The 16,530-nt window shown below is 48.2% G+C and overlaps 2 protein-coding genes across 19 annotated transcripts in view; both read right to left on the bottom strand.

Moving 5' to 3' along the window:
• Window positions 1–7,380, bottom strand: part of MAPRE1 (microtubule associated protein RP/EB family member 1) — a 30,458-nt gene extending 23,078 nt beyond the window's left edge. Inside the window, 2 exon segments of one of the 2 annotated variants that reach the window (NM_001132764.1) lie at window positions 1,325–1,448; window positions 7,333–7,380. In NM_001132764.1, coding sequence (NP_001126236.1) covers window positions 1,325–1,445 — 121 coding nt within the window. In that variant the 5' untranslated portion in view covers window positions 1,446–1,448; window positions 7,333–7,380. 2 annotated transcript variants of the gene reach the window in all.
• A 6,908-nt stretch (window positions 7,381–14,288) lies between these two features.
• Window positions 14,289–16,530, bottom strand: part of DNMT3B (DNA methyltransferase 3 beta) — a 47,254-nt gene continuing 45,012 nt past the window's right edge. For all 17 annotated transcript variants that reach the window (XM_024239125.3, XM_063720605.1, XM_054542124.2 and 14 more), the window contains one exon: window positions 14,289–15,884. In XM_024239125.3, the coding sequence (XP_024094893.2) occupies window positions 15,743–15,884 (142 nt within the window). In that variant the 3' untranslated portion in view covers window positions 14,289–15,742. The remainder of the gene's footprint in view (window positions 15,885–16,530) is intronic.

The following is a 16,530-nucleotide window of genomic DNA, read 5'->3' as shown; positions in this document are numbered from 1 at the left end:
TAACCTCCACCTCCCGGGCTCAAGCGATTCTCCTGCCTCAGCCTCCAGAGCAGTTGGGATTACAGGCGCCTGCCACCACCCCCAGCTAATTTTTTTGTAGTTTTAGTAGAGACGGGGTTTCACCATGTCGGCCAGGCTGGTCTTGAACTCCTGACCTCAGGTGATCTGCCTGCCTCAGCCTTCCAAAGTGCTGGGATTACAGGGGTGAGCCACCACACCGAGCCTTTAAATCATTACATCTTTGCCAAATTGTTGTTAAACAGTAGTTCCATAAAATTGTGGCTGAAATGATATTTGCTTGACTTTGATCTTGTACTTCTTGGGAATAAGAAATGCCACTGATGAACTAACATAAAACTAGAACAAAAAAAAAAAAAAAAAAAAAAAAAAAAAAAAAAAAAACTAGAACAGTAGACAGTAGTACGATTACTGTCCTCAAATAAAACATGCAATCTGGATGCACAATAATAGACACCAAGAAGTCGGGGCTGAGCTTCAGGCCTCAGAATGCAGTCTCTAGAGCAGAAGATGGTGGACCTGCAGGCCAGAGCATACTCTTTATTTAAGTATAGCTCCAGCCAGGCATGGTGGCTCATGCCTGTAATCCCAGCACTTTGGGAGGCTGAGGCAGGCAGATCATTTGAGGTCACGAGTTCGACCTCATGGTGAAACCCCGTCTCCACTAAAAATACAAAAAAATTAGCCAGGTGTGGTGGTGCACGCCTGTAGTCCCAGGTACTTGGGAGGCTAAAGTAGGAGAATCGCTTGAACCCGGGAAGCAAAGGTTCCAGTGAGCCAAGATTGCACCACTGCACTCCAGCCTGGGCGATAAAGCCAGACCCCATCTCAAAAAAAAAAAAAAAGGCCGAGCGCGGTGGCTCACACCTGTAATCCCAGCACTTTGGGAGACCGAGGCAGGCAGATCACGAAGTCAGGAGATCAAGACCATCCTGGCTAACACAGTGAAACCCCATCTCTACTAAAAATAATGCAAAAAAATTAGCCAGGCATGGTGGCGGGCACCTGTAGTCCCAGCTACTCAGGAGACTGAGGCAGGAGAATGGTGTGAACCCGGGAAGCAGAGCTTGAAGTGAGCCAAGATCGCACCACTGCACTCCAGCCTGGACAACAGAGCGAGACTCCGTCAAAAAAAAAAAGTTCCTTTTTGAAGCAGAAGCAAAGGCAGGGCTGAGAAGAAGAAACAGGGTGGCCCTAACAAAGACTCTGAACCTCTCTGTGTGGCTTTGCAGTCAGATACAAGCCTTCACATTCCTGAAAAACCTACAGGCTTTCCTAGAAAAATGATCTAGCAGATTTCTCTTACCTGAGCACAACTGTTCGATCTTTGTCAGATTCAACTGCAGAGACTCATTGATCCAGGCCAGCATGTCATGTCGACTTAGGTTATCACTGGTCACTGACGTTGAGTATACGTTCACTGCCATCTTCTAAAGCATGGGAAGAAAAGAGAAGAGCCCGTGTCACAGTAGGCATGCAAGTAAGGTCAAGTGTTTCCTAGAGAGTCACCAAAAGTAAACCTGCAGGAACGCTCAATTTTATTTTATTTTATTTTGAGACAGAGTCTCACTCTGTCGCCCAGGCTGGAGTGCAGTGGCGCGACCTCGACTCACTGCAACCTCCCGAGTTCAAGTGATTCTCCTGCCTCAGCCTCCCAAGTAGCTGGGATTACAAGCATGCACCACCACACACAGCTAATTTTTGTATTTTTAGTAGAGATGGGGTTTCACCGTGTTGGCCAGGCTGGTCTTGAACTACTGGCCTCAGGTGATCCACTCACCTTGGCCTCCCAAAGTTCTGGGATTACAGGGGTAAGCCACCACGCCCAGCCTAGGTACACTGACTTTTTAAGCCTCACCTTCTTCCCCATGAGGCCAAACGAGAGACACTAAGATTCCAGCCACAGAACCTGGATTTCCACATACAAACATGACCTGAAATGAACTACCCAACACCAGCCAGACTAAAATTGAGGCCCCATTTTAATGTGATTAATATACAATTCTAAACTACAAGAGGCACTAAATAAAGGGATGAGTAAGTGCTTTATGATGGGAGGCAGATGCACAAACGAGAATGCTTTCTGTTTAGAAAACATCAGCCCAAACTTACCCATTAAGATATCAAAATGTTTACAATTTTCTTCAGATAATAGTTTTTTGTTTGTTTCTTTTTTTTTTGAAACAGTCTTGCTCTGTTGCCCAGACTGGAGTGCAATGGCACGATCTCAACTCACTGCAACCTCTGCCTCCCAGGTTCAAGCAATTTTCCTGCCTCAGCTTCTCAAGTACCTGGGATTACAGGCGCATGCCACCATGCTCAGCTAATTTTTGTATTTTTAGTAGAGACAGGATTTCAGCATGTTGGCCAGGGTGGTCTAGAACTCCTGACCTCAGGTGATCCACCCTCTTCGGCCTCCCAGAGTGCTGGGATTACAGGCGTGAGCCACCACGCCTGGCCCGATGGGTTTTTATTAATTCCTATTTATAGTTTTCACTACTTCCCAAATTTTCCTTAAAGACTATACCTAGGCCAGGCACACTGGCACATGCCTGTAATACCAGCACTTTGGGAGGCTGATGTGGGAGGATCGCCTGAGTCCAAGAGGTTGAGGCAGTGAGATCCTATTTCCAAAAAATATATATATATATATAATATATATATAAATTCTTTCATAATTGAAAAAGTAAATCAGCTTTTCAATACCTAGATATTAAAAACACAGTATCAAATGATCTTACAAGTGAAGAATCCTTGTAGTTAATTCTCTGCAGAGCTACCAGGGGATGGTAGGGCATCTGTGGGCCTAAGTGCCAGATACTTCACAGACACTTGTCATTTAACCCTGACAGCCCTCTGCAAGGTTCACTTCATGTCCCTCATTTTACAGGTGAGGACAAAAGAGGCCCTGGGGTTGGCAGGCAAGCCTGCCCAGCCCCAACCTCCACATTCTCTTCCCTCCCTTTTCTGCTAGGCTTTCAAATTCAAAACAGTAAACACACAGCAATGAGTCTAATTTTCAAATGCTAGTAAATATGGGCGTTATTGTCTATGAGCATCAGTTTAGTCAACCCTCACTCATTCTACAAATGTTTACTAGCTCTACCACGTGCTAGGCATTGTTCTAGGGACCAGAAAACAGATAAGCAAGAGACAAGGTGCCTGTCCACAGGGAGTTCACATTCTAGTGGTGCAAAGTCTGACACTGACCAAATACACCAACAAACATCATTTCATACCAACCACTTATGCAACGGGGTTTACGGAATGTGGTCAGAAGAAGCCTCTCTGAGATGAACAGTTGAGCTTAAGGATCAGAAGGAAGCAACCACATGAAGCTCTAGAGATAGGGCACTCCAGCCCAGTGAGCAAAGAGAGCAGAGCCTGAGGTGGTAACAGAAGGAATTAGGATTTTATTCTATTAAGAAATCCACCGTCAGGTTTGTTTTTTGAGGCAGGGTGTCACTCTGTCACCCAGGCTGGAGTGCAATGGCACAATCACGGCTCACTGCAGCCCTGACTTCCCAGGCTCAAGCCATCCTCTTGACTCAGCTTCCCAAGTAGCTGGGACTACAAATGGTCGCCACCAAGCCCAGCTAATTTTTTAATTTTTTGTAGAGACCAGGTCTCATTTTGCGGCCCAGGCTCAAACAATCCTCTGCCTCAGCCTCTCAACGTGCTGGGATTACAGGCATGGGCCACCACGCCCAGGCACTTTCAGGTTTTAAGTGCGGTAGAATCTTGCTCTCATTACAGTTTGAAAAAGATCACATTGACTGCTAGTAGAGAACAGACAGTAGGGAGGCAAGACTCAAGATAAAGGCAGGCTAATCCAGATCTAAATCAAATCCCTGGGCAGTCACCATGAGGACACACTATAAAATACCAGAGATTTCATAGTGACCTAGACACTCACAATTTTCTTCATTTCATAAGACAGCAACATTACCAGTGGGGAGTGACAGGGGAAGGATGCAGAGCAATCTGGAACAATCCTGAGATCCCAGCCCTTTGCTCTCTTATGGTATTTCGTTCCCTCCACCTAGTGACTAGAGTTGGTCCTTCCACATCGGTCTCCTGCACTAAGCTGCTGCAAGCCTCCTGACTCACCAAGCCACAGAACGTGACAGCCAGAAAAGGCAAATCCACCCATCCAGTCCCCTTTTTATAGGGTGACTGAGGTCTGTAGAGGTCAATAACTTGCCAGGTCTGCGTCCCCTCACATCTCCCAGGCACCTCACAGCATCTTGCACATAGCAAGCACTCACTACTTGTTGTCAGGTTGGCAGAACAGTGTCAAAGAGAGAAAAATGTTGTCTATATAAACTTGTCAGAAAGCAAATCATCAACACTGTTACACTCCCCAAATCAGCTGATAAAACCATGTTATGCAAGACACCAACACAATTTAGTTACTGACTCCACTGGGAAATTAATCCCTATGTTTCCAGAGCAATTCATTCAAACCTTTATGATAGGAAGTCCCACAATGAATTGTCATTATCTCGTTATTTCTGAACCATTCTCGAACCAGATTTGGGCCAGAAAGCAATCCACTCGATGCAAATAGCTGAGGATTTCAAGCCAGGAGGACATGGGTTTGAATGTGAGGCAGTCACTCATTAGTTGTGTGATCTTAGGCAAGTTACTTAAACTCAATGTACCTCAGTTACCTTACAAGTTAAAGCCACCTATCTGAAAAGGGTCATAGAAGGGTTTAAATTAGATAAGGTACATAAAATATTTGGCATGGCATCAAATTTAAGAGGTATTAAACAAACAAGATGTAGGGTAGGGACCTTGTCTCACTCATTCTCCTATCTCCAGTGCCAAAAACAGTGCGCCTGAGACCTGCCAGCACCATCTCACACGGAGATACACTGCAACAGTCTTCAAATTTGTCTGTGTCAATCTGTTCTTACACAGCAAATCAGAGAGAATTTTCTGAATCACAAATCACAGCACGTGTCTCCCTTGTTTAAAATCCTTGAATGAACAAAATACTGTGCGCAAAATCAGGTACCAGAGACATTCAAACAAAAAAGACATGGTCCCAGCTGAGCACTTGTAATCTATTATGGCGACATTCCTATATATACTGTATCGTGTGCATCATGCTGCCATAAAATCTAAGCAGCTGGTAAAGCCACGTGTGTCTCCTGACCACACCCCAGCTCAAAAAACGTTAATGGCCTTTCATCATCATATAATTTAAAACTTTCATTAGCAGTACATTAATACCTGGTCCCACGTGCTCCACAAACGCTGCAGCCACTAAATACATGAATTAGGCACCCTGTGGATGTACAATAAACATCCACCGACTCAATCAATTAATTGGCTCCTCCTGACAGTCAAAACAGAGCTCCAGCTCACCCTTCCTTCACAATTCCATCATTGGCAGCCATGGAAGACCCATGACTACCACACAAATCTCACCCTTCCAAGGCTTCCTGATCCAGGTTTCCACCACCACCATGAAAAAGCTCCCTCAAGCCTACCCAGGAATCTCTCTCTTCCTTCGGCAGCTCTCCTAGCAAGATCCCAAACCCATACAAATTCAACGCTGGCTCTAAAGCACTCTATTACTTTCAAGGCAGCACAATGAGCCCTATGTAAAGAGGGGGAAGGAGGTGCCACCAGAAAGGACCTATGTGACCGTGGGCAAGTCACTTAATCTTCCTGCATCACAAATGGCTCATCCTGTAAAATGGGTAAAACAGTATCTCTGCACAAAGTGGTGGTGAGGATTAAATAAAAATCTACATGAAAACACTTAAGCAAAAGGCACATCACGTCCTAAGCTTCCCTCTGTGCCAAAAACTGTGCTAGGCACTTTGACACACCACCACAAAGGGCACATCTGGATCTGCAGCTCTGGACCTCAGGGAGAAAGTGTAATAAAGAGGTTAAGAGCCTAGACACTGAAGTCCCAGGTGTGGGTTCAGCCACTTGCTGGGCTGCATAAGACACTCCACCTCTCAGAGTCTCAGACCCCTCATTTGTAAAATGAAAGTAATCTCTCTTGCCAGGCGCGGTGGCTCACACCTGTAATCCCAACACTTTGGAGGCCGAGGCGGACAGATCACTTGAGGTCAGGAGTTCGACAACAGCCTGGCCAACATGGCGAAACCTCGTCTCTACTAAAAATACAATAATTAGCCGGGCGTGGTGGTGTGCGCCTGTAATCCCAACTACTCAGGAGGCTGAGGCACAAGAATCGCTTGAACCCGGAGGCGGAGGTTGCAGTGAGCTGCGACGGTGCCACCGCACGCCTGGGCGACAGAATAAAACTCCGTCTCAAAAAAAAAAAAAAAAAAAGGGAAGAAGATAATCTCTCTTAAAGGCAGTGTTAGTATTAAAAGACACAAAGCCGCATGGAGCACTTCACACAGTGCTTGACACAAAACAAGTGCCCAACTAACAAAGAGCTGCTATTATCATTACTACTGTTAGAGACATGCCATCGGAGAAGTGGATGAACGGCCTAGCATAACCTCCCTCAATGGGCCCCAGGATCCTCATCCCCAAAACGGGGCAGAGGTCAAGCTCTGCCCTGCAGCATCCGAGGGCAACTGTGAAGCAGGGACTGAACTAGCACTGTTGATACCATCCCGTTATACTGTCCTCCTGCTCATCATAATGTGGATTCCTGGAGAGCAAATCTTTGTTCCCGGGAAAACAGCCAGGGTTTAGCACGGTGCCCAACACTTAGTGGGCACTCACACTGAAGAAAGGAGGGAATCCAAGAGCTGGCTTACTTTCTGCCATACATCGCGCTAAGAGTTTAATGTGGGTAGTATTACTGTCCCCGTTTTACAGATGAGGAAGCTGAGGTCCACAGCGGTTAAAGCACCTGTCCAAGGTCACACTGCACGGAACCCAACCCAGGTCTGAATCCACCACCCGATCTCTCGGCCCTCAGGCGACACGGCCTCCCACAGTGTGCGTCCCCAGAGCTCCCAGGACGGCCCACCTCGCCCACACCCTCCCAGGGCCCAACCACCCTGGACCTCCAGCCGCTGCAACGCAGGGACCACACCTCAGCGGCAGCCCAGAAGCCCCCACACCGCGTAGCACCAGCCCCCACTTCCGGCCCGAGACCCCGCCCCCCTGAGCAAAGCGCAGCGCGCGCCCCCAGGCCCATCCCGCGCGCGCCGGGTCACGGCCCCGCCCTTCCCCCACCCGGCTCGAAAAGCACCGCCGTGTGGAACGGCCCTGGCGCTGCCCGTAGGGCCTGCCCGCGCACGCCCGGCCTTGGCCCACGCGGCCGCCCCCCCAAGCCGCACCCCCCGGGCCCGCTGGCCGGCTCACCGGCTCTCGGCAGAACCGCGTCCACTGACCGCAACCGGCTCCGGTTCCGTCTTCGTCTCGTTCAAACCGCCAGACCCCGCCCGCCCGCCCGCGCGATGACCTCACACGCACTCCCTCGTAACGCGCCGGCGTAAAGGCGCGTCATCCTCCGCCGGCTCCTTTTATAGAGAGGGACTCAGCCGCGCGCCGGGGGCGGAGCTCGGCCCCGGATCCACAGAACGGCAGCCGAGGGGCGGGGCCCCGACCGCCGGGGAGACTGCGGCACGTGGTCGGTCGCAGCCAATGAGGTCCCGCCTCGGCCCGGTGTGACTCAGTTACAAAATCCCTATGGCAGTAACCAAAAAGAAAATTGCTTTTACAATGAATTTTTTTTTTTTTTTTTTTGCTTAGAGATGTATGGAGGTCTCGCTGTGTTGCCCAGGGTGGTCTCGAACTCTTGGCCTCAAGCGGTCCTCCCGCCTTAGCCTCCCAAAGCGCTGGGATAACAGGCGTGAGCCACCGCGCCCAGCCTTACAATTAATTTCTGTAAGAAGGGGTTATTGAATCATAAAGATACCTGATAGACACTTTGGGGAAACGCTTAGAAGTCAACTCTCTGGGCCAGGTGCGGTGGCTCAGGCCTTTAATCCCAGCACTTTGGGAGGCCCAGGTGGGAGGATCACCTGAGGTCAGGAGTTAGAGACCAGCCTGGCCAACATGGTGAAACCCCATCTCTACTACAAATACAAAAATTAGCCAGGAGTGGTAGTGGGCACCTGTAATCCCAGCTACTTGGGCAGCTGAGGCAGTAGAATCACTTGAACCTGGGAGGCAGAGGTTGCAGTCAGACTTCGTCTAAAAAAGAAAAAAAGAGGAACTGCACCACTTTACAGCAGAAAGAAACTGAGGGACAAAGAGGCCAATTGACTCACTCAGTGTCAGAGGTAGATCCAGATTTCAAGCTGATTTTTTTTGTCTGGGTATCATTTATTCAAGTATTCAACAAATATTTTCCCCGACCAATCAGGCCCTGGTGAAAAAAACAGACACAATCTGATCATGGTGGTACGTGCCTTTAGTTCCAGCTACTGGGAAGGCTGGGGCAGGAGGATCGCTTGAGCCCAGGAGTTCGAGGCTGCAGTGAGCAAAGATCACGCCACTGCACTCCAAGCCTGGGAAACAGAGTGAAACTCCATCTCTAAAAGATAAAAACGAAAACTAGACACAGCTTCTGACCTCTTAAAGTTTCCAGACTGGCAGGGGAGGCAAAGGGGACAAAATTAATGACACAAATCCTTGTTAAATTACAAATCAGGCTCAATGCTAGGCAGGGACATTATGTGGTGGGCTGATGGTACTTCCACTGTGTGGAGCAGGGGCCTAGAGGTCCCTCTAGGCCAAATCTCACCCAGTTAGTTGCTGAAGCCCAGTAAGATGTTCAGGGAAGAATGGGTGGGGAAGCTGGGGCAGGAGCTGTTTATCAACAGGTCTAGAGGCATTTCAATAGTTTGGTCACGAGTACTGCTCCAAGACCACATCACAAGAGACATGACCTCTCCTAGGTAGTGTGGAAAGGCTTCCCAGAAATGACACTTATCATGAAAGATAAGGAGTTACCTTGGCAAAAGAGTTTGAGCAAGGCCAGGCGCGGTGGCTCATGCCTGTAATCCCAGCACTTTGGGAGGCCGAGGTGGGCGGATCACGAGGTCAAGAATTTGAGACCAACCTGACCAACGTGGTGAAACCCCGTCTCTACTAAAAATGCAAAAAGTAGCTGGGCATGGTGGCACGTGCCTGTAATCCCAGCTACTCGGGAGGCTGGAGGAGGAGAATTGGTTGAACCCAGGAGGTGGAGGTTGCAGTGAGCTGAGATCGTGCCACTGCACTCCAGCCTGGGTGATAGAGCAAGACTCAGTCTCAAAAAAAAAAAAAAAAGAGTTTGAGCAAAAAAAGGCAAGAAAGGCCGGGCGCGGTGGCTCATGCCTGTAATTCCAGCACTTCGGAAGGCTGAGGTGGGCGAATCACGAGGTCAGGAGTTCGAGAACAGCCTGGCCAACATGGTGAAACCCTGTCTCTACTAAAAATACAAAAATTAGCTGGGCATGGTGGCAGACGCCTGTAATCCCAGCTACTCAAGAGGCTCAGGCAGGAGAATTGCTTGAACTCAGGAGGTGGAAGTTGCAATGAGCCGAGATGGCACCATTGCACTCCAGCCTGGGCGAGAGAGCGAGACTCCGACTCAAAAAAAAAAAGAAAAAAAAAGAGGCAACAATAAAGAATAAAGAGCCATGTAACAAATGATTATAGCAACAGCAGTAATATGAACATTATGGTGAGCTGATGTCAAGTATAGATAATCAACTAAAGATATTTATAAGTGCTTTGATGCAACATCTGTTACCTGTATTTTATTTATTTATATTCTTTAAAAAAAAAAAAAAGAAAGAAAAAAACAGAGATACTCTGTTGCCCAGGCTGGAGTGGAATTGTGTGATCTCAGCTCACTGCAACCTCCGCCTCCTGGGTTCAAGCCATTCTCCTGCCTCAGCCTCCTGAGTAGATGGGATTCCAGGCACACACCACCACGCCCAGCTAATTTTTGTATTTTTAGTAGAGACAGGGTTTCACCATATTGGCCAGGCTGGTCTCAAACTCCTGACCTCGTGATCCGCCCACCTTGGCCTCCTAAAGTGCTGGGATTACAAACGTGAGCCACCACACACAGCCACCTCTGTTTTATCCACAAAGACATTAACTTTTCATTAGGCTAAATGATAAACGGTGAAGCCAGTATGTCTGGGTTCAAATGCTGACTCTGCTAGAAGTTACAATTAAATGGGAAGTGTATAAAGTTATCAGACTGCGCCTAGCACATAGTATGTGCTCAATAAATGTGATTTCTGAGTCCTTTCGTCTAATGTCAGTTATTAAATTATGTCAATTAATTGGTATCAGCATTACCTGCAGGCCATTTTGGTCTGGAGTGAGGACATTAGTATGGGGGATGAGATCAGTGTAGAAAACCAAATCAGGAAAAGCCTCTAGGCCGGGCGCAGTGGCATGATGGCTCTGTAATCCCAGCACTTTCGGAGGCCAAGGTGGGCAGATCACTTGAGGTCAGGAGTTCGAGACCAGCCTGGCCAATATTGTGAAACCCCATCTCTACTAAAAATACAAAAATTAGCAGGGCATGGTGGCATGCGCCTGTAATCCCAGCTACTCAGGAGGCTAAGGCAGGAGAATCGCTTGAACCAGGGAGGCAGAGGTTGCAGTGAGCTGAGATCACACCACTGCACTCCAGCCTGGGCGACAGAGTGAGATTCTGTCTTCAGGTGGGGAAAAAAAAAGCCAGCCTAGAAAGTTTGGACCTAATTCTGGAGATACAGGAAGTTACAGGAGGTAACTCTGTATTTTAGAGGAGCAAGGCCCTCTAAAGTACAACTCATCTACCCTCCCAAGACAGCTCCCAAAAAAATGACATCGGGCCAGGTAACCTGCTAGCATGCACTCTCTCCTCACTGAGGAAAAAGCTGGCCAAGGTTATCTGGGTCAGATTAAGCCTTGACGGCAAAAGGCCAGAGGGTAAAAAGAAAAAAGAATCTCCATCCTGTAAGAGAAATGTCTCTGGAGATGTAATATGTATCTTAAAGCAACTGTTTTAATATGTGAAGCAATCTCATTATCACAGATAGAAATTATGAATCTCCTCTCCAAAAACAAAACAAACAAAATAATTGTACTTCAAGGCCTGAGTTTTACAAATGTATGACAACTTTATTGAACTAAATAATGATGTTGGGAGATCACAGCTGCTTTGAGAATCTCACAAACTCATGGAGGAGAAGACTACAAAAATAAGAAGTTATAGGCCAGATGTGGTGGCTCATGCCTGTAATCCCAGCACTTTGGGAGGCCAAGGAGAGACGGCATGGCAAGATTCAACCTCTACAAAAATATTTTAAAATTAGCCAAGCATGGTGGCATGCACCTGCAGTCCCAGCTACTCTGGAGGCTCAGGTGGGAGGATCAGTGGATCCTGGGAGGTCGAGGCTGCAATGAGCCTGTGATCACCACACTGCATTCGAGCCTAGACAACAGAGCAAGACCCTGCCAAAAAAAAAAAAAAAAAATCAGAAATTATAATACAGAGTGCTTTGTGGTGAGATAGATTCTTCTTGTGTTTTGTTTTGTTTTGTTTTTGAGACAGTGTTTCACTCTGTCGCCCAGGCTGGAGTGCAGTGGTGTGATCTCTGCTCACTGCAACCTCCGCCTCCTGAGTTCAAGCAATTCTCCTGCTTCAACCTCCCAAGTAGCTGGGATTACAGGCCTGCACCACCACGCCCGGCTAATTTTTGTATTTGCAGTAGAGACAGGTAGTAGCCTGTTGGCTAGGCTAGTCTCAAACTCCTGACCTCAAGGCCGCGTGCCTGGCCTAAGGCTATTATTACTGGTAAACATTGCGTGTTACTATCACTACGTGCATCCAGTCTTCATTGTCATTAGCACTGCATTGATTAATGGGTCTCATTTTTACAATAATGTCATCTCATATATGTGAAGTTTATTGCCTGCCAGGTGTCAGGCAAAGCACTTTACCTAGATCTGGCCTTTGAACTTCAGTAACCCTATGAAGTAGGCAGGATTTATTATTTCCACTTTATCACTTTTTTTGTTGTTGTTGAGACAGAGTCTCACTCTGTCGTCCAAGCTGGAGTGCAGTGGTGCGATCTCAGCTCACAGCGACAACCTCCATTTCCCGGGTTCAAGCCATTCTCCCACCTCAGCTACACTCAGTGGCTGGGACGACAGGTGCATGCCACCACGCCCAGCTAATTTTTGTCTTTTTTGGTAGAGATGGGGTTTCACCATGTTGACCGGGCTGGTATCTCCACCTTTTAGGTGAGAGATGAAAAACCCCAAGAGGTTAAGTCATCTGCTTGCTCCAAGTGACACGGAAACATGCCAGACCCCAGACACAAATCCAAGCAAACCCAAATTCTGCTTCAGCAAAGGCCCACATAGGATTCAAACTCCAACCTCTTTCCCCAGATCAGAACATTCACTGCGTTCTCCCCCTGCCTCAGAACCTGGGATCACTCAGATCCCGGCCTAATCCCATCTTGAGAAAACACAAGAATTACCCCCATACTCCCTGAGGCCCCCCCACCCCAACAAGCAGGCCAGGACGCCAAGGACCCCTCACCTGGAGGGCTCGCCCATCTGTCTTAAGGTTTCGAGGCCGGGGCTGTTTATCTGGCTTCATCTTGTCCTGGTATTTGGTGCAGCATCGTACACAAGATGGCTTAATTGGGTGGCCCAGGTCCCTGGGGTCTCAATACCTGGGGAGGCAGGGGAGGTTGCGTGGGGCTAGCTTGCTAATTGCCAGTTATCGCACCATGGCAACCTGCACGTGGGCTGTTCTAGTCCTGAAGCACCTTTCTAATAACATGTTCATCCTTCCACTCTGGAAGCTTCTTCCCTCCCCAAACCCTGGGCCAGGACCTTTAGAAACCTGACCTTATTTAAGAGATGGCCATGATTATAGCCCAACTCACACATGGCCTGGGAGGCTCAGAGGTGCTAGGTCTGACTGGTGTTCAGTGGGTGAAGCCCAAGTGCACCACCCTATTCCCTCTCTAAATGCACTAGCTAACCAGCATTAACCTTTTTCCCTGACCAAAGGCTGGAGATGAGTGTGGGGCGATGGGCTCTGGCCTTGGGACTCCTGCCTGGGGAACCCCACGTAAAGTAAAATGGGATTACTGGAGTCGCAATATTAGGCTTAGAAGGGCAACCAACATCGTGAGCGCTCATTGAAGGCCAGGATTTTAGTTGGGGGCACGCTGAGAATCACACTCCAAAGGGCAGAGGACAAGGGCTAGGCTGGGACCACAGGGCCACTCTCAATTAGCCCCCTCACGGAAGGTGGTTGACCTGCAACACAGCAACTTGGGAGCTGTGGAATAAGGTATAGAATCCCACAGAAGCATGACGGACTGTGAGAATCATCATTAGGATCTTTTGCTAGAGGTGATTATCACCTTGATCAGTTTCCCAAGATCTGTGTGTCTGGAAACAGGTGTCCCACACATGGAGCTTTTAAATGAATTCAGACACTCAAGCCATATTTGGGAACCGTGAGTTAGATGCCCATTCACTAGTCCGGTGTGTTCCCTTGATAGCGGCATCAAATTCCTAGGGTCAGGCTGGGTGTGGTGGTGCATGCCTACGGTACCAGCTACTCGGAGACTGACAGAGGAGGATCACTTGAGTCCGGGAAGTCCAGGCTGCAATGAGCAGTAATTGTGCCACCGTGTGACTGAAAATTCCTAGGGTCCACTCAGAGTCAGAAGCTCTGGAGGTTGGGCTAGCAACCACAGCCCTGACAAGCCCTCCAAGGGAAGCAGATGTGATGGATTCTTTTTTTTTTTTTTTGGAGATGGAGTCTCGCTCTGTCGCCCAGGCTGGAGTGCAGTGGCACGATCTAGGCTCACTGCAAGCTCCGCCTCCCGGGTTCACACCATTCTCCTGCCTCAGCCTCCTGAGAGTAGCTGGGACTACCACGCCTGGCTAATTTTGTATTTTTAGTAGAGACGGGGTTTCCAGGGTTAGCCAGAATGGTCTCGATCTCCTGACCTTGTGATCCGCCTGCCTTGGCCTCCCAAAGTGCTGAGATTACAGGTGTGAGCCACTGCACCCGGCCTGGATTCTTGGGTTTTGCCATGTTGGCAAGGCTGGTCTCGAACTCCTGGGCTCAAAAGATCTGCCCACCCTGGCTAGGATTACAGGCGTGAGCCAATGCTGCAGAACCAGTGTCATTACACTATAAGTAAGCTCCAGTCAGCTTGGGGTCACATTGCGTTTGAATACATGAATGAATGAATCACCTACTTCCAAACTCCCACCCTGACATGTTAGCCAGGCCCTCCCCCATGTCCCATCCATCTGACCTGCAGAAGAAAAGGGACATCAGACAGTTATAGACAAATACTGATTTTAATTAAACATAAGGTAAACTCTAGGCATCATCTTTCAGCCTAAAAATTAGCAAAAACTGTTGAAACAAGGCACAGTTTTTTCCCCATATTTGTTACGTCGTGGCTCCAGTTACAAAAAAATTTTAATGAAAACGTTAAACATAAAAATAGAAGTTTGAGATTTTAAAAAAAGTGTATAAAAAGCCCCACAAAACTGGTCAACGTTGTTCCTTATTCTACAAAATAGCACCAGTAAGAAGAGTAAAAGGTGTTAAAAACCATTATGACAGCATTTCTGAAATGCAGCTTGTCTGAACTCCCCTTCTCCCTAAAAACGACTTCTCACGGAATAAAAAAGGATTTAAAAATCTCCAAAGGGAGCACCGAGCTTTGCAGTTTTCCCTGTCATCTCTCAGATGAGGGGAAGGTATGAGAAGTGTACGTCTGTCCCTGACTGCTGTCACTGCCTCTGAGTTTAGTAAAAAGATGAGAAATGAGGGTAGCAGACTTCTCATCTGGGGACCTGTGCCTTTGGAGGGTGGGTCTCTTGGAGAGGGAATGGGTTTGAGGGGGTGTCTTATCTAAGTTCCTTCCTTCACACTCCTCTCCTAGGGAAGAGGGAGATACGGAGGAGCCATACTTGTCTACAAAATATATGGCAGCTTATATTATAGAACTCAGCACACCCCTTCCTGAGCTCCCCAGAGGGTTCTATTGCAGTCACTGGGAGAGATTTAGCTAAGAGTGGCCCCTGCCCTTGGGTTGGTGGGGGGAAAAATAGCCCTGAATGTGATGATGACATCATCCCTGCTGAAATCATCATCGTTGTGGAAAATACTCTAATAGGTCCCGTGCAGACTCCAGCCCTTGTATTTAGGCAAGGGGAATGTGCCGGGTAAAAGACATATACAACATTTTCTCTTCCGCTTGCCCTGGGAAAAAACAATCCTGGGACCTTAAAAATGTCCTATAGCTACATGCCTACAACTGCGCACGTCTGTAAATACAGAGCAGCAGCCAGTTTTCAAAAATTAAACTCTTGCAATAACTGTCTTGGATGATTTTTCAGCATTAACCTGAGTATTGGAGAGCTGTCGGCACTGTGGTTTTGGTATCTTAGCCATTGTTTCTCTGAGTGGTAGACCCAGGAAGGAAAAAAAAAAAGCCACATTGCTACCTACTTCAAGTTTTAAAGTTTTAGGAGAAGAAAAAATGAGCACCGTGTTAGGCTGCTCCAAGCAGCCAGGTCTGAATTGTGCACAAGGAGGCGGCACCTCAGGCTCCCCCTGCAAGAGAGTCAGGTGGCTCTGCCCCCACTGAGCAGGAGGGAACTGAGGTACACAGTATGACCCACACAGCTGAGGAAGAGCAGGGCCTGGGGATGCCTTCAGGAATCACATCTCCTGGGTCCTGGCTCTGCCACACACCCCAGTGGGCTTGGGGCCTGGCTGGAACTATTCACATGCAAAGTAGTCCTTCAGAGGGGCGAAGAGGTGTCGGATGACAGGCACGCTCCAGGACCTTCCCAGCAGCTTCTGGCGGGCACCGCGGCCCATGTTGGACACGTCTGTGTAGTGCACAGGAAAGCCAAAGATCCTGGGGGTACCGGAGGGAAAAGACAGTGAGTCAGAAGTGCCTCCAGGATATTGACAGCCTCAACCAGCCAGGTCCCACTCTTTCTGCCCTCGCCATCCCTCAGTCCCATCAGTAAGGTCCCCGGGACCTAAATTCAGAGCCCTTAATTCAGAACACTTGCTCACAAATTGCTCACAAATGAAAGTGCCCCGTTTTGTGCAGGCCTAGCGCCATACTCTTGGCATAGAGTTGGTGCTCAGAGGACCTTCCTTGAATAAACGCATGCATACCAAATCAGCCAGCCAGCAATGTGTCCATCTTCAAAACACTATGATGGGAGAAGTTAAGCAATTTCCTTAATAAGGAACAAGATCACTCAAAAACAGCCTAGATTTTCAGTCATCACAGGCTCAGGCAACCAGAGTTTTCCTTCCCTCTTCAAACCCAGCTGCTGGATGAAGGACCAAGCTAGATGACTTCAGGCAGATGGCATCGAATATATCAAAAGCTTCCTCTATAGGATTCTACCAGGCTTGGAAAGAGGCTACAGAGGCTGAGCCTCAGTGTTACTCAGGTATACAATCCAATACTAAAAGTCATCCCAACAGGCCAATGGCTGCCTGGGTTATTCAGAAACATGCTAAAGATGTGATACCTCAGGCCTGTG

Source organism: Pongo abelii, chromosome 21, assembly GCF_028885655.2.
Source record: "Pongo abelii isolate AG06213 chromosome 21, NHGRI_mPonAbe1-v2.0_pri, whole genome shotgun sequence".
Classification (NCBI taxonomy): Eukaryota; Metazoa; Chordata; class Mammalia; order Primates; family Hominidae; genus Pongo; species Pongo abelii.
The sequence above is the reverse complement of the archived record's forward strand: the minus strand, read 5'-3'. Positions and strand labels throughout refer to the sequence as shown.